Here is a 24,556-nt window from a genome sequence, read left to right as displayed (position 1 = left end):
GAGGAAATGCCCTTCATAACGATAGCAAAAAATGTGACACTGAGGACACTGCCCTGGGCACCCCATTCTCCTGAACATAGCAATCAGACATGGCATCACCAATGCCATAACAAACACACTGGTCCTCGAAAAAAGATTGACTCAGAAGTGGCAGGCGTCCACATATTCCCCATTCTGAAGTTGAAGAATGCTGTATATCCAAGAAGTGTCATATGCTTTTTCGAGGTCAAAAAATACACAAACCAAATGGTTTCAGTGTAAGAAGGACTTCTGTATGGCCTTCTCCAGTAGAATTAAGTTGTCAAGGGTGGAAAGGTAGCACCTGAAACCACTCTGGGAGCAGCTCGGGTGATCTTGGGACTCTAGCAGCGGGACGAGGCAGTGGTTGACCACGCAGTCAAGTCTTACCTATACAACAGGTAAGGGCTACACCCACTAGCTGTTAGGGGCACTACAGTCCTTGCTTGGTTTCCTGAATGAAATTAATATTGCCTCCTTACAAGGCATGAGGTTCTGAATGAAACAGGGCTTCAGGGCACATGACGAAGCATGGCTGCAGTTCCCACATGGAGAATGGAAGGTTGTAGACTTCCTCATTATGCGAGATGAAATTTAGCTTCCTCATCTCTGCAGTCCTATGGAATACCTGAACAGTGGGAGCTTGTCTGCATGACGTAGTAAGAGTAAAGAAGTGTTCAGCTCCTACGTGAGCCATGTCTTCTGGCGTGTCCACCAAGACCCCATTATCTGACAAAGCCTTAAGGGGCATGCCTGAAATCTGTCTTACTGATTCCCAAACTTGAGCAGTGAAAGTGGACCAATTAATGAAAGTTGTGAATTCCTTCCAGGAAGCCCTCTTCCATTCTTTGATCACTCACCTCGCATGTGCACTCACAGACCTGAAGGCATGGAGACTGTCTGTAGGTGGACAGATGGACAGAGCTGTTCGTCTGGCCCCAATTGCTATCAATAGTCACCATTCCACCAAGGTACAGGCCATCGTATGAAGTGGTTACTAGACCTGGGAAGGGACTCTGCGGCGGCCCCTTGAATCTCACAAGTGATCTGGGCCACCGTCTCCTGTGCACAACCCTTTTGTTCAAAAATAGCTGGTTGACTGCACTGTAACTGATTTGCCCTTTGTATCATCCATCTGTGTGGTCTGCTATGGGCCACCGTTCTAGTCAGCAAAGGGTTCCACACTGGGAAGTGGTCAATAGAATGTAAATCTGGAGCCACTTCCCACTAAACTTAGTCTGCAAACAGTGGGGAACAAATACAAATGTCAATGGCTGTAAAGACCCTGTAGCTGCGGGAAAGTGAGTCATCTGATCCGCATTCAGAAGGCAGATATTCTCAGAATGGACGAGTCGCTCGATCTTCCGACCCCTGCAGCAAGTGGTAGCTGAGCCTCACAGCACACTGAAGTCCCCTACAAGGAGGAATGGGTGTGGGAGTGCCTGGAACAGTTCTGCCACTGCGACTGCATCCAAAGCATCATTGGGGGGTAGGTACAAAGAACACACTGTGGTATTAAAGAGTGTGAAAACTTTCACAACAATTGCTTGAATGGTCGTGATAAGAGGGACAGGACGGGAGTAGCATCTGTCATCAAGGAAACCAGCCACTCCACATTTAGCCCTGTCTCCAGTAGTATCATCCTTCCTGTATGCATGGTGGCCCCGTAATGCAGGAGTGTCAGTGACTAAGATGCATTTTTTGTAAGCAGATGCAGAAAGGTTTCTCCCGGACCAGTAGCTGCAATTCTTCCAAATGTGAGCGATATCCATTCAAATTCCAATGCAGCGATAGCAAGAGCAAAGACATGCAGCATGGAATGGAAAAGATGCTGCAAAGGCTGGGGCCCCGTGGTAGCCGAGCACGAACCTGTCAAATAGTGGTGAGGCCCCTGAGGATGGCTCACTTGTGGTGGTCACCTCTGCTTTACCTAGTGTCGCTAGACTGTTTCATCACACTACATTAAGTGCCACGGTTTTTATCTTATACAATGCCTCTTCACCTAGGCAGTTCCTCTTATTATTAGTAGTTACCCCATTATTAGTATTGAAATCAATGTCAAGTTTATTTATTCAAACTTCCAGTAACTGAATGGCTCTTTACTTTATTAATTGAAGCTTACTCATAACTGCTGTTAAAAACCAGTTCGAGATCATGACTTTAGCATAATCTTATGCTGTATGAACTAATTATTCCACTAATCTAATATTCAAGTTTTCGGAACTGATTGCTTAATAAACCAAATTTAAGCAATCTTCATAAAACTGACAAAAATTGACACCTTTCTCAAACGGTGTCTTATATTAACAAAGCTTCAACATTTCTGAAAAATCAGGCAATTGTGATCAATCGTGTGTATTTGTTGCACACACAAGTTAATGTAGTGCATGTCGGTTAATTCTGGGTCAGTCCCAGCGATACTGACAATACACTGGGTGACTTTTTAATCGAGTGGAATTCAAAGTGAACTGAGTGAGGCAATAGTCATTACACAAAATTTTATTAGATGGTTCAGTTGCAACAAATGTGGACACACACACATCATGACAAATTTTAGTTACCACATTGGCTATGTGGGATTAGACGATGGGAAAATCTTGGAACCTATTTTAGTTACAATATCTAACAGACCCCAACACATAAGAATATCAAAATGAAAATAAAATTAATTGGAAAATCAACAGGCAGGTACATTCAAGACAATGAGGGAATAGTGCCAATGGGTCTGAATTGATGTACTGTGGGTGTCAGCTTTGATTGTTGAATATGTGACAAAAATAAATTCACAGAAGTTTTCATGTCCAGGAAATGCCCCAAAGGTCTTCTTGACAACCCCTAAGACAATGTCTTACCAAAAACCAGAATAAAAGAGTTGCCTTATTTCTACTAGCTTTCCTACATGTGTCTCAACAGTATCCCTTTTAAGTTACCATGATTTGCTCATGATTGATATGGTCATGTACATTTATAATCTTCACTTTACAGAATATCTCCACCATCCCTCACTCCACAATCTGCTCCCAAATCTGCACGGGTTTATCTTCAACAGCAATTGTTATGAACATTGGCACTCTCCAGGACCTCAATTTCACTAGAAAATAATTCACTTATGACCCATCTGTCCAGCCAAATAATGTGTGTATCTTCCTGGACGTCACACAGTACAAAGTCATTACAACCAGTTCCTAGTATTCAGCCTACAGCAAAAAAATTTGATTTTTGTTCTGAAATAGTTTAATACATTCATGGCTATTTAAGTATCAGCCTTCATCTTCTGCCGCCCCCCCCCCCCCTCCCCGCGCCCGTATGACAATTCCTGGCAGTCTTCATGTCCACACTCAAATATTTTCAAATTTTTCACCAAATGAGAATTTTTTTTAATTTACTGATATTTGAATTCCTAACAGGTATAAAAATGATCAATAACAGAAATGGAACAGCAGATGATGAAATAGTAGTGCAGGTAATGCAATAGAGTAAAAAGAATATTTCAGTTGTCTTAACTGGACAAATACAAATTACTCACATTCGGTGATGAAGAAATTAAGCATTGTGAGGGCAACAGTATGTCCACTGAACATATAGTCTCCACACGTCCTAACACCTTGGATGGACATCCCAGCACCACGCCAAATAAAGTATGCCTTCTGCACCTTTGTCCACACATCGGCACCTGGCCTTTCTGGAGGGCTGCAATCCAAGTGGGTTCCAGGCACGGACAGCGATGTGATCAGCATTGTAACACACCGAAGAAGGAACACTGTGCCAGATAGGGCAAAGAAGCGACGCAGCAATATGAATCTGTCAAAACAATTAAGCAAGCAATGGGAGTTGACATCTGTAGTTCTGAGCAGTAGATCTAAAACCTACTAAAATCTTATCACAAAATAATTTTTGTATAATACTTTATTTCAGAACAAAAATTAAACAATGTAAACTCCAAGCTGGAATGCCAACAATGAAACAAAAAGGAATCGCTACTTCCCATAAAGATGACACATTAAGTTGCAGAGAGGCACAATTGAAAGACATTTACACATTAGCTTTCAGCCACAGCCTTTGTCAGAAAAAGAAGAAAGAGAAACACGTACCATTCATTCACAGAAGCAAGCACAGCTCACACTCACTTTATGGCATTCTCCTCCTAGTTGCCAGAGTTGGTGGTCATGCAAGTATTAAAAGTGTGCTTGCTGTGTGGCTGAATAGTACATGTTTCTCCCTCTTCTTTTTCTGATGGAGACTGTTGCCCAAAGCAAATGTGTCAATGTCTTAATTGTGCCTGCCTGCAACTTAACATGTCATCTTTACAGTAAGTAGCAATCTATCCTTTCCTTACATTGCTCACACCAACAATTATTTTCCAACAGTATCTAATAAAAAAAGAGAAAACAACATAATCTGCAAAGTAAAGTAATTATCAAAGAAAAATTCTCTCTCTCTCTCTCTCTCTCTCTCTCTCTCTCTCTCTCTCTCTCTCTCTGTGTGTGTGTGTGTGTGTGTGTGTGTGTGTGTGTGTGTGTGTGTGTGTGTGTGTGTGAGATCTTTTTTCTCTTCTAAACATATTTACATTTTCTTCCAACACTAGAAGAGTTTGCAGAAGCTTTGGTCATGTAAGCACACATTTTGGCTGTTCAGGAAAGGTTCCAATCAAAAACCATTTCATTGTCATTCTGTAAGCGCTTGTCTCGCAGCGATTTCTTCATACAAGTAGAAATCGATTGATTGAGAGCAGTTATGGGACAAAATGGTGAGGTATTCAATCCTGCAATTCCAAAGTTACACACAGAAGAAAGGGGGTCCGCTAAAAGTGGCTGATCTAGACACAGGAGTCAAACTATAAAATGAGGAAGTTAAAACATACACAGTAGAAGGTATAAAAGGGTAGTCCAAATCTAAAAACTGGGAAAACAGAGGAATAAAAGTGTGGTCTTTGCAAGGGGGAGTGGTCACAGGTCCCAGACCGAAAAAACATGAGACGAGGCCCCAACTACAACCACCCTGCCCCTCCCTACTCCAGGGGTAAAGCAAAACCTTATATTTGAAAATAAATCCGCTTTCACAGAGAAAACTGAGGACCAGTTCAACCATCCATGAATGGTCTGCTGACATTAAATTTAAGGAATCTGGAAGACTATAGTTACAATGAAGTGGGGAAAGAAGGGGACATTCCACCAATATATGGGATACCATCAGTCTGGCTCCACAATCACATTGGAAGGGGAGGGGGAAGGGTGATTCATTATGCAAGAGGAAACAATAAATGAGCCTTGTATGGTCAATACGTAGACAGCATAAGACAGTCGACTCCTCCTGAGACGAGCACAAGGAAGAGCGCCAAACCACACTAGACTCATTGAGGGTGCGGAGTTTATTACTGAAAGTAGCACCGCACCAGATGTCATTCACTTTTGGGCAAAGAGATATTTGACAGATACGCATATCCGCAGCTGTAATCGTGAAAGGGAATTGGGGATGGGGTAAATATCTGTTTCTGCTTCTCTAGCCAAATGGTCAGCCAGTTCATTCGCTGGGATGCTCACAGAACTCAGGATGCAGAGAAAGTCAATTCTGCAGGTGGCATGGTAAAGGGCAGAGAGAACGTCATGGATAGCTGAGCCAAAGGATGAAGACAGTAGCATTAGTAGATAGCCTGCAAGCTGCTCATAGAGTCGGTACATATTCAAACACTGTGGAGGGCGGCCTGAGAAAAAGGAAATGGAGGGCCCTGGTCCTGTTGATGGCTAGTGGCTCTGTTGTCATGATTCCAGAAATAAATTGTGTTCTAAGCCAGAAGACGATGTGAAAGCATATCCCGTCTTATCTATCATCTTAGAACCATCAGTGTAGAAGATGGTGACACACTGGAACTATGTGAGGATGGAACATACAAGCACCAGAAAACCATAGAGGTGGCAGAGACGATGTCCCAACAGAGGCAAGTGAGACTCATTCCAACCAGCAATCCCACCCTTGGGTGATTATCAGGAGGGAGACGTCCCTATTTTGCAAAGAGGACAGGGTACACAGTATGGTCAGGGAATCTGTAAATGGCGACTGCATAAGAAACCAGGAGTTGGCTCCTCAGATGTATTTATAGAGGGGGAATCCTTGCTTCTGTGAGGAGTCTGTCACCAAGACTAGTGCAAAAGGCACCAATAGCCAGACACACCCCATAATGGTGAACAGGGTCAAACATTTTCAGAGTGGAAGAAGCCGCTGAACCATAAACCTGACTACCATAATCTAGCCTGGAAAACACCAGAGCATGATAAAGGTGGAGAAGAGTAGCATGGTCTGCACCCCAAAATGTGTTGGCCAGGAGGCAGAGAGCATTAAGCTTTCACAAGCATGTAGTCTTAGGTGGTGAATATGGGGCAGCCACGTCAGGTTTTTATCAAAAATAAGAACCAACAGATGGGACTGTGCCACAACATCAAGGATCTGGCTGCCTAAATAAGGTTCTGGATTGGTGTGTACTGTTTGTCGATGACAAAAGTGCATAACCCACGTCTTGGAGAGAGAAAACTGGAAGCCATGGGAGACGGCCCATGCAGAGGCACATTGCATGGCACCTTGGAGCCGGTGCTCAGCAGACGCTACCGAGTGAGAGCTGCATCAATGCAAAAATCGTCTACATACAACACAGGGGTAACCACAGGCCCAACAGATGTTATGAGTCCATTGATGAAGAGAGTGACACTTGACACAGAAATCTGTGGACTACTGTTCCCCTGAATCTGAGGGGTGCTGAGTAAAGTGCCAACTCAAACCCAGAAGAGCTGGTGGGATAAAAACTCACAGATAAAAATATGAAGGGGGCTGCATAAGCCCCAGTCAAGGGGAGTAACTAAAATGTGATGGCCCCGAGCTGTGTTGCATGCCTTATGTAGGTCAAAGAAGACCGCAACAAGGTGCCGACAGTTAGTAAAAGCCTGGCCGATTGCAGTTTCGAATCTGAGAAAATGGTCTGTTGGAGATTGTCCTTCCCAGAAGCCACACTGATACAGGGACAAAAGGCCCCAAGATTCGAGTACCAAACATATTTGGAAGCTAACCATCCTCTCGAACAGTTTACAAAGTACATTTGTCAGGCTAATTAGGCAGTAGCTGTTAAGAGACATTGGATTCATCTCAGGCTTAAGGATGGAGATAACTATACTGTCTCGCCACTGCAATGGGAAAGCACCCATGAGCGAAATGCATTTGGAGACCCTGAGTATATGTAACGTCTGGGTAGCACCCAATTGTTGGATCATCTGGTTGTGGATGGAATCTGGGTCTGTGACATGCCATGTGAAGAGGTAAGAGTCTGCAAGAATCCCCATTCAGTGAATGGTTCATTATAAGGTTTAGCATGATGGGAGTTGAAACAGAAACGGGTCTGCTCAACTCAGCATTTCTGCGAGAGAAAAGTAACTGGATAGGAAGAGGATACCGATACCGTCACAAAGTGTGTTGCGAGATGTTCTTCAAGGACCAATGGATCAGTTAACAGAGTACATTGGAGGATAAGACCCTGGACTGTTGACTGCCGATGGTGCCCCAGAAGGCTACAGAGCTTGGAATAAACCTGCAAGAAAAAGGCATACGTCCCCAAGGAGGAAACATAGTTCTCCTCTTTGCTCTGCTTAATATTGTTCAAATTGCTGCATCACCCATTGGTGGTCCTGGGCAGCGACACTACTGGTTGATGACAAGGAGGACAGCAGTGCGAGCAACATGAAGAATAGTGGCAGAGATGGCCTACACGACATAATCAATGCAGTTCGAGAGAGAGGTGTGAAAGTGCACAGCAGACATATATAAAAGTCAATTGGCCCTGGAGAATGCTCAAGGTGGGGGGGGGGGGGGGGGGGGGCTGTCTGCCTGGCAGCGGAATGAGAGAATCACCTGAAAGTGGTCACTGTCACTAAGGTCATCATGAGATGGCCAATATAGGAAAGCCATGAGAGCACGGGAGATCGTGAGATCCACAGAAGTAAAGGTGCCATGAGAAGCACTGAAGTGGTTAGGGGAACCACCATTGATGAGACACAAATCAAAGTCTGTAATAATTTGGTCAATTAGGAGACCCACTACCCATTAAAGTGGCACTCCCCCACAGCAGGTGGCGTGCATTGAAGTCCCTGAGGAGGAGAAATGGGGCCGGGAGTTGCTGCATTAAGGCAGACAATTGAACATAAGGAAATGGCCTACCTGGAGGGAGGTTGACATTGCAAACGGTGACTGGTAAAGTCATTTGCACTCTAACCACTACTGCTTCCAGGTTTGTACAAAGGGGAATCCAGTCACTAATGACATTGGAGCGAACCAAAGTGCAGACCCCTGCAGATGCTATACAAAGGCCAGCACAGTTCCAACAGAATGCCAAATAACCATGAAAACAGAGCCATCATGGAAGTGCGTATCTTGAAAAGCAAGATAGAACACAGAATAGGAGGAAACAAGAGATTGTACACTCCTGGAAATTGAAATAAGAACACCGTGAATTCATTGTCCCAGGAAGGGGAAACTTTATTGACACATTCCGGGGGTCAGATACATCACATGATCACACTGACAGAACCACAGGCACATAGACACAGGCAACAGAGCATGCACAATGTCGGCACTAGTACAGTGTATATCCACCTTTCGCAGCAATGCAGGCTGCTATTCTCCCATGGAGACGATCGTAGAGATGCTGGATGTAGTCCTGTGGAACGGCTTGCCATGCCATTTCCACCTGGCGCCTCAGTTGGACCAGCGTTCGTGCTGGACGTGCAGACCGCGTGAGACGACGCTTCATCCAGTCCCAAACATGCTCAATGGGGGACAGATCCGGAGATCTTGCTGGCCAGGGTAGTTGACTTACACCTTCTAGAGCACGTTGGGTGGCACGGGATACATGCGGACGTGCATTGTCCTGTTGGAACAGCAAGTTCCCTTGCCGGTCTAGGAATGGTAGAACGATGGGTTCGATGACGGTTTGGATGTACCGTGCACTATTCAGTGTCCCCTCGACGATCACCAGTGGTGTACGGCCAGTGTAGGAGATCGCTCCCCACACCATGATGCCGGGTGTTGGCCCTGTGTGCCTCGGTCGTATGCAGTCCTGATTGTGGCGCTCACCTGCACGGCGCCAAACACGCATACGACCATCATTGGCACCAAGGCAGAAGCGACTCTCATCGCTGAAGACGACACGTCTCCATTCGTCCCTCCATTCACGCCTGTCGCGACACCACTGGAGGCGGGCTGCACGATGTTGGGGCGTGAGCGGAAGACGGCCTAACGGTGTGCGGGACCGTAGCCCAGCTTCATGGAGACGGTTGCGAATGGTCCTCGCCGATACCCCAGGAGCAACAGTGTCCCTAATTTGCTGGGAAGGGCGGTGCGGTCCCCTACGGCACTGTGTAGGATCCTACGGTCTTGGCGTGCATCCGTGCGTCGCTGCGGTCCGGTCCCAGGTCGACGGGCACGTGCACCTTCCGCCGACCACTGGCGACAACATCGATGTACTGTGGAGACCTCACGCCCCACGTGTTGAGCAATTCGGCGGTACGTCCACCCGGCCTCCCGCATGCCCACTATACGCCCTCGCTCAAAGTCCGTCAACTGCACATACGGTTCACGTCCACGCTGTCGCGGCATGCTACCAGTGTTAAAGACTGCGATGGAGCTCCGTATGCCACGGCAAACTGGCTGACACTGACGGCGGCGGTGCACAAATGCTGCGCAGCTAGCGCCATTCGACGGCCAACACCGCGGTTCCTGGTGTGTCCGCTGTGCCGTGCGTGTGATCATTGCTTGTACAGCCCTCTCGCAGTGTCCGGAGCAAGTATGGTGGGTCTGACACACCGGTGTCAATGTGTTCTTTTTTCCATTTCCAGGAGTGTATTTCTGGTAGGTGATGATGGTATCCAATGCAATTCCATGAATTACCGTGCGGCGAGATCCAGGTTAGACAAAGAAGTCGAGAGGAAGTCATATCACTTGATCAGTGGTCATCACTGATAAGAATAGGATGACATCCATAAATAAGATGTCAGACTCAGGTTGTGACGGGGGATTGGGGGAGGGGGGGGGGGGGGGGGGAAGATGGCACCTCTGGAGACACCGGGGGAAGGGGGGGAGGGGAGGGGAGGATTGTCCTGGAACTTTGGTTTCTTCTTCTTCTCTTTCAGAGATGGAGGCAAGCAGGGCACAGAGGGAGTACAGGCTTTTGCAAGATCCAGAACCAAAAGAGAGCAGGCGACATTGAGGTGCACAAATGGTGCATCTCATGACAGTTTTAGTAGCCTTCCGGCCTGTGAAAGGCCAGGCAGAGGGGCCCTGGGAGGAGCGGAGGGGGGGAAAGGAGGGAGGTAGGGGGGAGGCTGGGCACAGCCCCATCACTGGCAGGTCCCGAAGAAGGGGTGCACTTCTTCAGCCAGGGAGGGAGAGTGGTTCCCTGAGAGACATCGTGGGAACTGCAGTGTAGGGGGAAGAGAGAGGGGACAGGGCTGCAGTAAGGAAGAGTTAGAAGGCAGAACGGATGTAACCGAGGCAGAACGGATGTAACAGAGGCAGAACGGATGTAACAGAGGCAGAACGGATGTAACAGAGGCAGAACGGATGTAACAGAGGCAAAAGTTGAAGAATGTGACACCGGATGGAGTTTCTCATATTTCTGGCAAGCCTCAGTATAAGACAGGCGATCCAGGGACTTTTACTCTTGGACCTTTTTTTCACTCTTGTGAGCTACGCAATCTGGCAAGTGAGGGGAGTGGCGGTTATGACAACTGACAAATCCAGTGACTTCCCTCATGGAATGAGTGTCCAGTCACCACACAGAGGGTCCACACCATACAGCAGGAAGACATATGGCTAAAACACAAGCACCGAAAGCACCTCGTGCATTGTGAGATGCACAGCTTCACCTCGCATCTGTTGCACATAACCTTGATCTTCTCCGGGAGGGTATCCCCCTCCAAAAGAAGGGAACTGCCAGTACTGGCGTGGTTGTCTCTGCGACCCTTCTGCACATATCGAACAAAATGAATGCTGCTGCATCACTCCAGATTACCCTGGGGTTCCTCATCAGTTTACAGGATGAGGTCCCTATGAAAAACCACTCCCTGGGCCATATTCAGAGATTACTGAGGGGTAATAAACAATGGGACATTGCCAAGAGGATCACAAGCATGAAGAGCTGCAGATTGGGTGGCAGAAGAAGCTCTGATCAACAGGGAGCCCGACCGCTTCTTACTGAGAAACTTCACTTCACCAAACTTGTCCTCTATATTCTCCACAAAAAAGACAATGGCTTTGTGGCAATGAATGTGTCCCCATCCATCCTAGTACAGACTAAGTAGTGGGGAAAGTGTTTCATCCCAAGATGGAAAGCCCGGCCCTCCTCCCAAGGTGTAGCCAGGGAAGGGAAGGCTGCCAGGTCATACGAAGTAGCATTCAGTGATCCTTCACCAATTCAAAGAGAAGGCCATTTGAAAATGGCCAGATTTTTGCACCTACCAGTGCACGACACATATTACAGTCTTTAGCACCATTTTGTTTATAACCGCTTAATATTTTTGGACAAAAAAATTTAATGCAGCTGAAAGACAGATGAATAAAAGGATATAAGCATTGTTTGACTTATCTTTCAATTTCATGTCAAATGTTGAAAATAAGGTACAAATTGGACCTATAGACCAGAAAAGCACCTTAAATTCTGAAGGTGCCTGTCAAGACTGTTGAGTTTACAAGGCCAGTTGGCTCCCATCTCAGACAGAGGCTAACACAGAAGTAAAGTGGAGTTTTGTAAGCCTGACCAAAGCAGAGCAGAGTACAAAGATGGGATACCAAAGGTAACAGCCAGGTATCTCTTAAAGGGTTACTCTCTCCATAACAGGTTTCAACTCTTCCAATTTCTTCCCACCTCTTCCTCTCATTCCTTCCACTTTTCCCTTTATAATTCTTTCTGGCAGATAGTTCTTATGCAGTATATGTTCCAGCCAAGCTTTTTTTCCTCCTCATCACCACTATGTACGTTCTTTTCTTCAATCCACTTTACCTTGAGCATTCTTCTCCATAGCCACACTTTGAATCTTTCTAAATTTCTTTCTACTGTTTTAATAGTCCATGATTCATTACTGTATAATACCACACACTAGACAGAACATTTAGAAAATCTGTTCCTCAGCTTCACTGAAATTATTCTAGATGTTAATAACAGCATCATCTTTTCAAATACTTTAACATACACCATCACTGACGAACACAATGAGAGTCTTTCACACAACAGTGTCATTCCAATCATTTAACAGCATGGATAGGATCATTCTGATGCAAGATGGTGCTTCTCTACACATTGGACATCCAGTGAAGCAGCTACATCTACATCTGCATGATTACTCTGCAATTCACATTTAAGTGCTTGGCAGAGGGTTCATCGAACCACAATCATACTATCTCTCTACCATTCCACTCCCAAAAAGCGCGCGGGAAAAACCAACACCTAAACCTTTCTGTTCGAGCTCTGATTTCTCTTATTTTATTTTGATGATCATTCCTACCTATGTAGGTTGGGGCTCAACAAAATATTTTCGCATTCGGAAGAGAAAGTTTGTGACTGAAATTTCGTAAATAGATCTCGCCGTGACGAAAAACGTCTTTGCTTTAATGACTTCCAACCCAACTCGCGTATCCTATCTACCACACTCTCCCCCCTATTACGTGATAATACAAAACGAGCTGCCCTTTTTGCACCCTTTCGATGTCCTCCGTCAATCCCACCTGGTAAGGATCCCACACCGCGCAGCAATGTTCTAACAGAGGACGAATGAGTGTAGTGTAAGCTGTCTCTTTAGTGGACTTGTTGCATCTTCTAAGTGTCCTGCCAATGAAACGCGATCTTTGGCTTGCCTTCCCCACAATATTTTCTATGTGGTGTTTCCAACTGAAGTTGTTCCTAATTTTAACACCCAGGTACTTAGTTGAATTGACAGCCTTGAGAATTGTACTATGTATCGAGTAATCGAATTCCAACGGATTTCTTTTGGAACTCATGTGGATCACCTCACACTTTTCATTATTTAGCGTCACACCATACAGCAATCTTTTCTAAATCACTTTGCAACTGATACTGGTCTTCGGATGACTGCCGAGACATTTTGGAAATGCTAGAATTATCATCCGTCCTTTCCCAACAGCCTAGCTGTCTAGATTGCCTGCTCTTAATTTGTGTGATTTCTGGCTGTTGGGCTATCTGAAAGATGGCAATTTTAGTGTTCCGATTAAAAATATAGTTTAACTGCAGGCATGCATTGCACAACACATTCTTAGCATGACCCCCAAGACTCTCAGATGTGTTGTGGGACATGTTTCTCAGTTTCAACTTGGAGCAGATGGTGGACATAATATTGAACATGTCTTGCGCCATCTTTACGGCAATTAAAAACTGATTTCGTCATTGTTTTTTATGCGGTTTTTGGCCTCAGGACAATCCTTTTCTGGAAAAACGTTCTGTAGACATCTGCTGCTGTCATTAGGACATATGAACATCAGTGGATGACCCACTCCTATGATTGTAGAGCCAGTATTTGTTATCAGGGTCATTCAGCAGCCCGAACCACAATAAATCTTAGAACTGATTCAAGAAAATTGATGCAAAAAGGCAAGAATAATTTATCAGGTAAGAGAGTCGGGTTTAAATGTAGCCTTGTACGGAAGTGAAACATGAACAATAAACAGTTCAGATATGAAGAGCACAGTAGGTCTTTTAATACACTTGTACAGAAGAATGTTTAAGCTTAATTAAGATGAACTGAGACAATTTGGAGGTAAAATTATGACACAAATAGACTAAAGTATTTTCTGCACAGATGGAACGGCTTGCACAAATTAGACTAGCATAGGGAGCTGCAACCAACAAGCCTTCCGATTGATAAAATGCACATTTTATTACCAAAAAGTTTAATAGGTAGCAAAACAAAAATCACAAATGAACTTCCTTTTTTTACCTACTTTCCTACATAATCACCAATGTTCTCAACACATTTCTCCATCCATGTTACCAATTTCAATATGTCCTATTTGTAAGAAGTCCATTTGGTTGGAGTACAGCCATCTGTGGACTGCTGATTTCACTTCCATTCCTGTTACAAAGCATTGACTGGACAGGAGTTTCTTCATGGGACCAAACTGACAAAAGTCCGATAGTGCAAGGTCCGGAGAGTGTGGTGGAAGTGGGAGCACCTCCCACCCAAATCTGAGGATTTTTATCATGAACATGAGCAGCAACATGTGAGCAAGCATTGTCATGAAGTCTGACACCATCAATATTAATTTTGTTGTGTTCGTCACGAAGGGCATGACAACTTAACCAAAGTTTTGATGTAGACTACAGCATTCACAGTGGTCCCACATTCAGCAAATTTCACCAATAACACACCATGAATATCCTGGAACACTGTCACAAGTACTTTCCCAGCAGACTGAGTCACTTCAAATTTTGTTCATACTGGGGAACCAGCAAGTTTCCACTCCACTCAGGTCTACTTTGTTTCAGGCGTGCAGTGGTACACCCACAATTATTTCTTTCAAAAAATCATGCCCTTCTGTGGTGTGATGCATTAAATGATCAAAATTTATCATTTGCTGGCATTTGTGTTCATCTGTCAGATACTTAGGCACCCATCTAGCACTAACTTTATGGAATTTCAATGTGTCATGAACAATATTGATTACCGCACCGTATGAAGTGTTGAATTGCTGTGATAAGATTCGTAGTTGCACATGACTGTTGTTCAAAATTGCTGCCTCAATGGCTCCGACATTCTGTGGAATTGTAGCTGTTACCACCAATGTCAGCAAAGCTCTGGTAAGGGACAAAAAGAAGAATGGGAGACAGAGGAAGAAAGGTAAGCAAGATGCCCCATCTAAGGAGCAGCTTGATGACCCTGAACACAGGGTACAATGATGGGGGAGAGAGACCCCAATGTCAATCATTTAGAACAGGTACTCTATTAAGAATGCCTTGGAAAGACTAGCAACACAAAGGGCAAGAGAAGCACAGAGAGACAGAAACACATAAGTCTAATAGACCACACAAGAGGGAGGAAGGAGAGTAAAATAGCAGGCAGGGTGAAGACTGGGCTGCACTACCAAGCCCAGACAGTTGCAACCTTATCTGGGCAGAGGAGACAACAGAGTTTTCTGCCACCCCGTCAATAGGTGGATAAGGTCAATCGACCCTCCCTTAAAGAGGATGGTAAAAGCCTGCTTCACATATAAAATGTAAAATTATGTCAGCCACTGGGGCACTGTCCCCTAACACCAGGTGTAATGAGTCAGGGGGATTAAGAGTCTGTTACAGGGTGGTTCAGTTGGAACAGTCCAGAAAAATGTGGACGTGACAATGACAGTGGGGTGGGTCCTCAATACAGAGGAGATGACCACGAATCAGAGAAGTATAGCCGATGCGGAGCCATCGAAGGACAGTTGAGTTCTTGCGAGAAGCCTGAATGGAGGACCTCCACAAACTCAGTCTCCTTTACCACCCATAGTTAGTTTGGTCAAATCAGAGTGAGCTATTCTATATTCCAGACACCTACAACTTGATGGCATATTATCAATCAGAGGCCTGTTTCCAGAATACCAATCTCCAGAGATGGTTTACTGGTGGCCTGTTTGGCCAGGCTATCAGCGAGTTCATTCCCCTGGATCCCAATGTGGCCCAGAGTCCAGACAAAAGACAGACTGCCCACACTGTTCAATTGCATACAGGGAATCATGGATAGCAATGACCAAGGGATGGCAAGGGTGGCACTGGCCAAGAGCTTGTGAACTGCTCAAGACGTCTCTGCAGATGACAAAGGATCCACTAGTGTACAAACGGATATGCTCAGGATAGATGGCTACCAACTCCACAGTGAAAACACTACAGCCATCTGGCTAGGAAAGCAGTTCAGTATGTCCCACTTGAGTACAAGCAAAGCCTACATGGCCAGCAACCACTGAGCCATTAGTGTAGATGACTTCTGAACCCTGCGATGTGCCAAGGATGGAGAAAAATGGCAGCAGAGGCCTCAGGATGAACTGAGTCTTTCAGATCATGTGGTAGGTCAAGACAAAGCTGTGGCTGAGGGATGCACCACAGAGGAGTACATAAGAGTGGTGGTAGAGGAAACAACTGAAGTATCGAGTACAGACCGAATGTACATTGCGATCATATTCCCTGATCGGTGTCACTGTTGGGGAAGATGGATTACTGTGTTTGGAAAGATGAGATGGTAGTTCACATGCTTAGCGAGCTGCGAACATGGGTAGCATAATTGACAAACTGTTCTTGGCACCTGATCTGCAATGGAAAGACCCCAGCCTCCACAAGTGAGCTGTTCACAGTGCTACTTCAAAAGGCTCCTGTCGCAAGCTGAATCCCACAATGGTGTATCAGTTCCAGTAACCGCAATGCTGATGCCGATGCCTAACCGTATGCCAGACTCCCATAATCGAGGCAGGATTGTGTTAGGGTTTTGTAAAGCTACAGAAGGGTAGTGTGATTTGCAGCCCAGCTGGTGTTAGGCAGCAAAGTGTACTAGCACACTTGCTTAAGCTCGCTAAGATGGGGAATCCATGTCAGCCCAGAATCGAAGACCAGTCTTAAAAAGCAATGTCTCGACCACATTGAGTAGTTTGTCGACGAGGTAAATTCTGGTTGCGGGTGAACAGTACGACGGCAACAGAAGTGCAAGACACGAGTCTTGGTGGTGGAAAATCAAAAGCCATGGGTGAGGGCCCTCGCCTGCACCTTTTGTATGGCACACAAGGATCATGATAATGGGGACCTCACTGCTAGTACTAGATCACTGACAGCTACTAGAAAGAGAGGGACACTTTGTACAAAGCCCTATGGGGCCCTATTCTCTTGGATATGGGGGCTACAGTGTGAAGTACCAACTTGATCCAAGAACTTACTGTGAGACAGGAAGTTTTGAATGAAAATTTGAAGCAGACCCTGGAGACCCCACTCATGTAAGGTTGCAAGGATGTGGTGTCATAAGCCTTTTGCATGTCAAAGAAGACAGCTATAAGGTGGTGTCATTGGGCAAAAGCTGTTCAGAAGACAGACTCCAAGTAAACAAGATTATCAATAGTGGAACAGCCTTATCAAAAACCACCCTGCGATAGAACCAGAAGACCCCGAGACTCAAGGAGCCAATGTAGCCATCGGCTCACCATGCATTGAAGTAACTTATAGAGAACATTGGTGAGACTTCTTGTGTGGTAACCGTCCACCTCCTAGAAGGTGCTTACCTGGTTTCAGTATTGGGACAATAACTCTTTCTCACCACTGTAATAGGAACTCATTCTCACTCCATATGTGCTTAAAGATGGCAAGGATTTGACACTGACAATCCACCAATAGATGGTTGTGGGGTTGTGGATGCGGTCAGGTGCTTGGACTGTATCAGGGCTGTGGTTGAGGACACTGATTAATTCCCCTCACTGAATGGAGTATTATATGGCTCCAGATGGCATGTAGTAAAAGATACTTGTTTTTGCCCCAACTACTGTTTTAGGACAGGGAGATTGATAATGTTCAGACGCTGAAATTTCAGGTTAGCGCAGAGCAAAATGTATGGTGACAGACTCGGTGTCAATGTAGACAGTGCCATTCGAGATGATACTAGGTACACTTACAGGTGTCTGGTATCCAGAGAGACATCTCATCTTAGCCCAGACCTGCTAAGGAGAGCCTCATGATCTGATAGTTGAAACGCACCATTCTTGCTTCTGTCTCTCTATTAGGTGGTGGATCGGAGCATGGAGCCATTTACAGGCAATAAGGTGCTCCATCAAAAGGTGCCGCTTACAGCATTAGAGAGCCTGCCTGTGATATCAAATGGCCTCTGTGATTTCCAAGGTACTGTCTTTCATCAGGGTGGGCTCGAGGAACAGGGGATCACTAAGTCAGCTGCTGAAAGAATGGCTGTATTTGTATTCTGGACTGCCTGATCAATATCTCCATGCAGTTGGGAGCCGAAGCCAACAGCGGAGATGAAAGCATCTCAGTGAGCAATGTTGAGAAGCCATCTGGGCAGGCATCCAGGGGAGTGACAACACCAAGGCAGGGACAGGAACATTGGGAAGGGGTCACATCACACAGATCATCGTGGACCTTCCAGGGGATGGATGGGAGATGACAAGGGTGCAAATGGAAAGGTATATCACCGAAGTATGTGGGAGTGCCAATATTCAAGAGGCAAAGGTCAACTTGTGCCACTAAGTTTTTGATGTCTTTACTGCAGCCAGTGACCATAGTTCCACCCCATCAAGGGTTATGGGCATTGAAATAACCCAAGATTAGGAAAGGTGGGGTAGTGAGACACCAGTGCGAATAGTATGTTACGAGACAATTATCAGGATGGAAGTAAACACTGCAAATGGTAATATTCTGAAACGCCCTTAATTGAATAGCCACAGCCTCCAAAGGTGTATCATGAGGCACACATTCACAATATAGTGTGTATAAAACATATGTACAAACTCCGCCCAACACGCTGTCATTGGCAGCATGATTCTTATATCATCCCCAGTATCCACAAAGGGCTGCGGTCTGCAACACTGAAAACCAAGTCTCCTGAAGGTCAATGCAGAAGGCAGGAAAAATGCTTAAAAGATTTCATAGTTCAGCCAGGTGTTGGAAAAAACTGCTACAATTCCACTGTGGAACAATGTTGTACAGTGAGGCTATGAAGCGACCAAGGGCACAGGTTATGCCTTAGGGTCACCTGTTGCTACTTATTGAGGGGTTATGGCATCAATACACGCAGGTTCTGGGTCCTGCAGTGTGGTCCGAACCAGGTCCTAGAGATCGTCTGAATATCTGCCTCAGCCGCAGGAATGGACCAGATGGGATCTGGTGGCATGGAGGCCATCAGTATGTCATCCTCCTTAGAAGACTTTTTCTTGTCTTTCCTCTCCTTAGATGATTTCAATAATTGCAAGGGCTTTTCTGTATCAGTTTCAAGTAGAGATGATGTTCGTAATGTCCTGCAACCAGCAGCCTGTGACTTCTTCAGCCACTGGCTGGCACCTGGTTGCAGACCAGTGGAAACCTAAGAAGAAAATGTCCCGAGCGACGCCTTCCTGGTGAGAGAAGCCAGAGGAAGGTGATTTGTCTCTGGTTGGGAGGTGGGGGCCAATGTCCATGGTGGATGGGAAGCCACTGATTGCAAAGTAAGTGTGGGGGAAGCAGCAAGAGGGGAGCCCCCAACAATCACATGGGCAGGCATGGTTGTGCAGCCCTGAGGAGATGTAACAGTCAGGAGCACCAATGCCAAAGGGGACGATGTCATAGATGTAGCATATAACATTAGTTGACATGGTGGGTGCAGCCACTGTTACTTCTTCTTGGCCTATAAGTAACCGTGTTTGTCCAGTCTTGTACTCTTGAATTTTCTTTTCACTCTGGAAAACAGTGCAATCTGGTGAGTAGGGAGAATGGTGCTTTCCACAGTTGACACAGATGGGGGAGGTGCACACAGAGCATTCACATGTAGTGCTTGTCTACAATCTTTTTAGATTGCAACATGAAGATGTGTGCTAAAATGCCAAGCAGTTGAAGTACCGCATATGGAAGTATGGCGTGGGGGCTTGACATTGACACTGTGTCAGTATACAATCACCTTGTCCTTTTCAGGCAATGAATCACTCTCAAAGGCCCAGACGAAGGCCCTAGTAGCAACCCTCTCGTCCCTCGGCCCCATATGAACATGACAGACGAAGTGTACACCCTGTCGCTCCAAGTTTGCATGTAGCTCATCATCAGCGTTTAAGACTTATCTTCTAAGTGCTCCGCATAGAACAAGGGCTTTGTCGTCATGAAGGAATCATTCCAGTTCTTATACAAACAAAGTATTGTGGGTGATAATTTCACCGGCCAGTAATCCCCTTGCCCCAGGAAAAATGGGCACCCACAACAGGATGGCTACTGTGTTGGAGTTTGGGTGTATTACTGTATTTATGGGAAGGGTTCACAGCTGGAAAGGCACAAAAGTGGCACACACACTGCACTGGACGACCTTCCCTGCACAATCCACACTTCTGGACAATTTTGAAAATTGTTGGCAGGTCAAACCCAACAATGGAGACCATGTGTTTATTAAAAGCTGTAGAATATGCTGGAAGCGGAAACTCGAGGCTCAATCATAAACCAGGTCCAAGCAAGGTCGCCACCACAAAAAATTATCCAAAGGGGAGAGAGAGAGAGAGAGAGAGAGAGAGAGAGAGAGAGGAAGGGATACCGGAAGTACAAGCATACAGCATGGAAGGGAAGTAATATTGCAAAGGCTGGAGCCCCATGGTAGCCAAGCACATACCTGCATAACAGTTGTGAGCCCCCAGAGGGAAAATGGCTCTGAGCACTATGGGACTCAACATCTTAGGTCATAAGTCCCCTAGAACTTAGAACTACTTAAACCTAACTAACCTAAGGACATCACACACACCCATGCCCGAGGCAGGATTCGAACCTGCGACCGTAGCAGTCCCGCGGTTCCGGACTGCAGCGCCAGAACCGCACAGCCACCGTGGCCGGCCCCCAGAGGGAGGGAGGGGAGGCACATAATTTTGCCCTCATGGTTCTTATACAAGACTAACATTGCAAGCAGTAAGATCATTGTGCAGTCTGTCACAGATATCAATGCTCGTAACATCCTTAGCAAAGCATAGAACATACTAAACTTGCACAAGCTCCACAGAATGAGTCAACTAGTTTCCTACTTGGTTGGTTGGTTTGTGGGGGGTTAAAGGGACCAGACTGCAATGGTCATCGGTCGCTTTTTCCAAAAATCACCCACAGAGAATAAAAAACGAACAACAGAAAAGATGTCAGACGACACAGGACGATAAAGACTCACACAGAGATCAGACAAAACAAATTTAAATCTCACAGAGTGTGACGGTGGTTGGCTGACCATAGAGATAAAAAAAGGAAAAGCCAACCACCGAGAACACATTAAAAACTCCGTTTAAAATCGTAGGCCAAAGGCCAGAATCAACACAAAACAATAAAATAAAACAGAAACACTCAGACTAAATGATAAAACACCCCTGCCCAAATAAAACGTGAAACTAAGTCAGCCATAGCCATAGCAGGGTCATCAGCTAAAAGGGCAGGGAGCGTATCAGGCAGCGCATATGTCTGCCGGAGCACAGCTAAAAGTGGACAAGACAATAAAACGTGCACCACCGTCAAAACCGCCCCGCAGCGGCAGAGGCGGGTCCTCACGACGCAATAAATAACCATGCGTCACCCGAGCGTGGCCAATACGGAGCCGACAAAGGACAACGGAGTCGCTGAGAGTGGCTTGCATGGAGGAATGCCACACAGTCGTCGTCTCCTTTATAGCACGGAGTTTATTGGGCATGGTTAGATCGCGCCATTCAGCATCCCAGAGTGCAAAAACTTTTCAGCGGAGGACTGCTCGCAAATTAGTCTCTGGGAGGCCAACGTCCAGAGATGGATTACTGGTGGCCTCTTTCGCCAGGCGGTCAACATTCTCACTGCCGGGTATCCCAACATGGCCTGGGGTCCAAACAAAGACCACAGAGCAGCCGCAACGGGCAAGAGTATGCAGGGACTCCTGGATAGCCATCACCAGACGAGAACGAGGGAAACACTGGTCGAGAGCTCGTAAACCGCTCAGGGAATCACTACAGATCACGAAAGATCCACCTGAGCAGGAGTGGATATACTCTAGGGTACGAAAGATGGCGACCAGCTCAGCAGTGTATAGGCTGCAGCCAGCCGGCAATGAACGTTGTTCGGAATGGTCCCCTAGAGTTAGCGCATAACTGACACGACCAGCAACCATCAAGCCGTCAGTGTAAACAATGCCAGAGCCCTGATACGTTGCGAGGATGGAAAGAAAGCGGCGGCAGAAGGCCTCCAGAGGGACTGTGGCCTTCGGGCCCTGTGCCAATTCCAGCTGAAGGCGAGGGCGAGGCACACACCATGGGGGTGTACGCAGAGGTGCCATGAAAGGAGGCGGAAGAGGAAAGCCCCAAGCCCAGAGAGAAGCTCTCAGACGCGGACCGCGATCGTACATCCAGCCCTGGGCCGACGTTCTGGAAGATGGATGTGCAACTGTGGGAATAGGAGACGATAGTTAGGATGCCCGGGCAAGCTAAAAACATGGACAGCATAAGCAGCCAGTAATTGTTGGCATCGTAACCGCAGTGGAGGGACACCTGCCTCCACTAGTATGCTGTCCACAGGGCTGGTACGGAAAGCACCAGTGGCAAGGTGTACCCCGCTGAGGAGGATTGGGTCCAGCACCTGCAACACAGATGGAGATGCTGAGCCATAACCCAGGCTCCCACAATCCAGACGGGACTGGATTAACACCTAGTAGAGCCATAACAGGGTAGATCAGTCGGCGCCCCAGCAGGTGTGGCTCAAGCATCGCATAGCATTTAGATGCCGCCAACACATCTGTTTAAGCTGCTGAATGTGAGGCAGCCAAGTCAACCGGTCATCAAAAACTACACCCAAAAACCTGTGGGTCTCCACCACAGCAAGAAGTTCGCCATCAAGATGAAGCTGCGGCTCCGGGTGAACAGTGCGTCGCCGGCAGAAATGCATAACGCAGGTCTTGGCTGCTGAAAACTGGAACCCATGAGCTACAGCCCAAGACTGCGCCTTACGGATAGTGCCCTGTAGCTGACGTTCAGTAGCTGCAATGCCCACAGAGCTGTAGCAAAGGCAGAAGTCGTCAGCATACAAGGACGCTGAGACAGACGTTCCCACCGCCGCAGCGAGCTCGTTAATGGCTATTAAAAACAGGCAGACACTTAAAACAGAGCCCTGTGGCACACCGTTCTCCTGAACTCGGGAGGAACTATGGGAGGTCGTGACTTGCACACGGAAGGTATGATATGACAGAAAATTGTGGATAAAGATCGGCCCCGAAGACCCCATCCATGAAGCGTAGAAAGGATGTGATGACGACATGTCGTATCGTACACCTTCCGCATGTCGAAAAAGACAGCGACCAGGTGCTGACGGCAGGCAAAGGCAGTACGGATGGACGACTCCAGGCTCACCAGATTGTCGGCGGCGGAGTGGCCTTTACGGAAGCCATCCTGAGACTCCAGAACCCAGTTCAACTGCCGGCTCACCATCCATTCAAGCAACTTGCAAAGAACGTTGGTGAAGCTAATGGGACGGTAGCTGTCCACCTCCAAAGGGTTCTTCCCGGGTTTCAGAATGGGGATAACAATACTTTCCCACCATTGCGACGGAAACTCACCCTCGACCCAAATACAGTTGTAAAGGTCGAGGAGCCATCACTGGCAGTCCACTGAAAGGTGTTTCAGCATCTGACAGTGGATGCTATCTGGCCCAGGAGCGGTATAAGGACAAGCGGCGAGGGCACTGTGAAATTCCCACTCACTGAATGGAACGTTGTAGGATTCAGGATGGTGGGTGCGAAAAGAAAGGCTCCGACGTTCCATCTGCTCTTTAATGGAGCGGAAGGCCAGTTGGTAATTGGAAGAAGTGGAACTCAGAGCAAAATGCTCTGCCAAGCTGTTGGCAATTTCGTCGGAGTCTGTACAAACTGCTCCATTCAGTGAGAGCGCAGGGACGCTGACAGGGGTCCGATAGCCATAGAGGCGTCGGATCTTGGCCCAGACCTGCGATGGAGAGACATGGAGGCCAATGGTGGACACATATCGCTCCCAGCACTCCTGCTCGCTTTGCCGGATAAGGCGGCGGGCCCGTGCACGCAGGGATGTCGCTTGTAACGCTGTAGCGCCCACCAGCGATCTTTAATCGCCTTAGCAATCTCAGGCGACCACAGTCCTCCTCAGAGGGGACCCAGAAGAATGGGGAATGGAAGATTCTGCGGTAGTAACGATGACGGTGGTGACGGAGTGAACCACCACATCAATGGCGGCATTAGAGAGAGGCTCAATACCCTTTCATAAGCTGCCCGGTTCTTATAATAATCCCGATAGCCACGGAGGGCGGGGGTTCGCATTGCTGGAAACCAAGTTTCCTGAAGAGCAATGCAGAAGAAAGGGTGAAGGCTGATAAGTTGTCAGAGCTCAGCTAGATGATGGAAGAAACCGCTGCAGTTCCACTGGAGGATGATATTGTCCATGTCCGAGAAAGGCGTGACGGGACTGGGAAGGCAGATTACGCCGCTGGGTCACCTGCTGCCTCCGATGGAGCACCCGTGCAAGTTCTATCCATTGCATCTGAGGGACCGGCGAGATCGAGGTCCTCAGCAGACGCAAGAATCTCCACCTCATCCTCAGACGCAGAGCTTGTAGGTAGCGGTGGAGTAGGTGCCACCGCAGGTGCCTTGGTCTTACGGGTCTTCAATGTCGTTTTCTCTCACTGTTCCTTTGGTTGCCGTTGTTGAGAGGGCTTATTGGAGTCAGTCTCCAGGACCGAAGATGATCGCGAAGCTCGACGACCAGCCATCTGTGGCTTCTTCAGCCACTGGTTGGTGTCTGCTGTGCCGCTGGTAGGAACCTGGGAAGGGAGTGACCCAAGGGATCC

The 24,556-nt window shown here is 46.9% G+C and overlaps 1 protein-coding gene across 3 annotated transcripts in view; it reads right to left on the bottom strand.

The window, feature by feature from the left end:
- LOC124711445 (ceramide phosphoethanolamine synthase-like) overlaps window positions 1-24,556 on the bottom strand; it is a 74,762-nt gene that overhangs the window by 31,512 nt on the left and 18,694 nt on the right. For all 3 annotated transcript variants that reach the window (XM_047241524.1, XM_047241525.1, XM_047241523.1), the window contains exon 5: window positions 3,545-3,819. In XM_047241524.1, coding sequence (XP_047097480.1) covers window positions 3,545-3,819 — 275 coding nt within the window. The remainder of the gene's footprint in view (window positions 1-3,544; window positions 3,820-24,556) is intronic.

The sequence above is a fragment of the Schistocerca piceifrons genome, chromosome 8 (genome assembly GCF_021461385.2).
Source record: "Schistocerca piceifrons isolate TAMUIC-IGC-003096 chromosome 8, iqSchPice1.1, whole genome shotgun sequence".
Lineage (NCBI taxonomy): Eukaryota > Metazoa > Arthropoda > Insecta > Orthoptera > Acrididae > Schistocerca > Schistocerca piceifrons.
The sequence above is the reverse complement of the archived record's forward strand: the minus strand, read 5'-3'. Positions and strand labels throughout refer to the sequence as shown.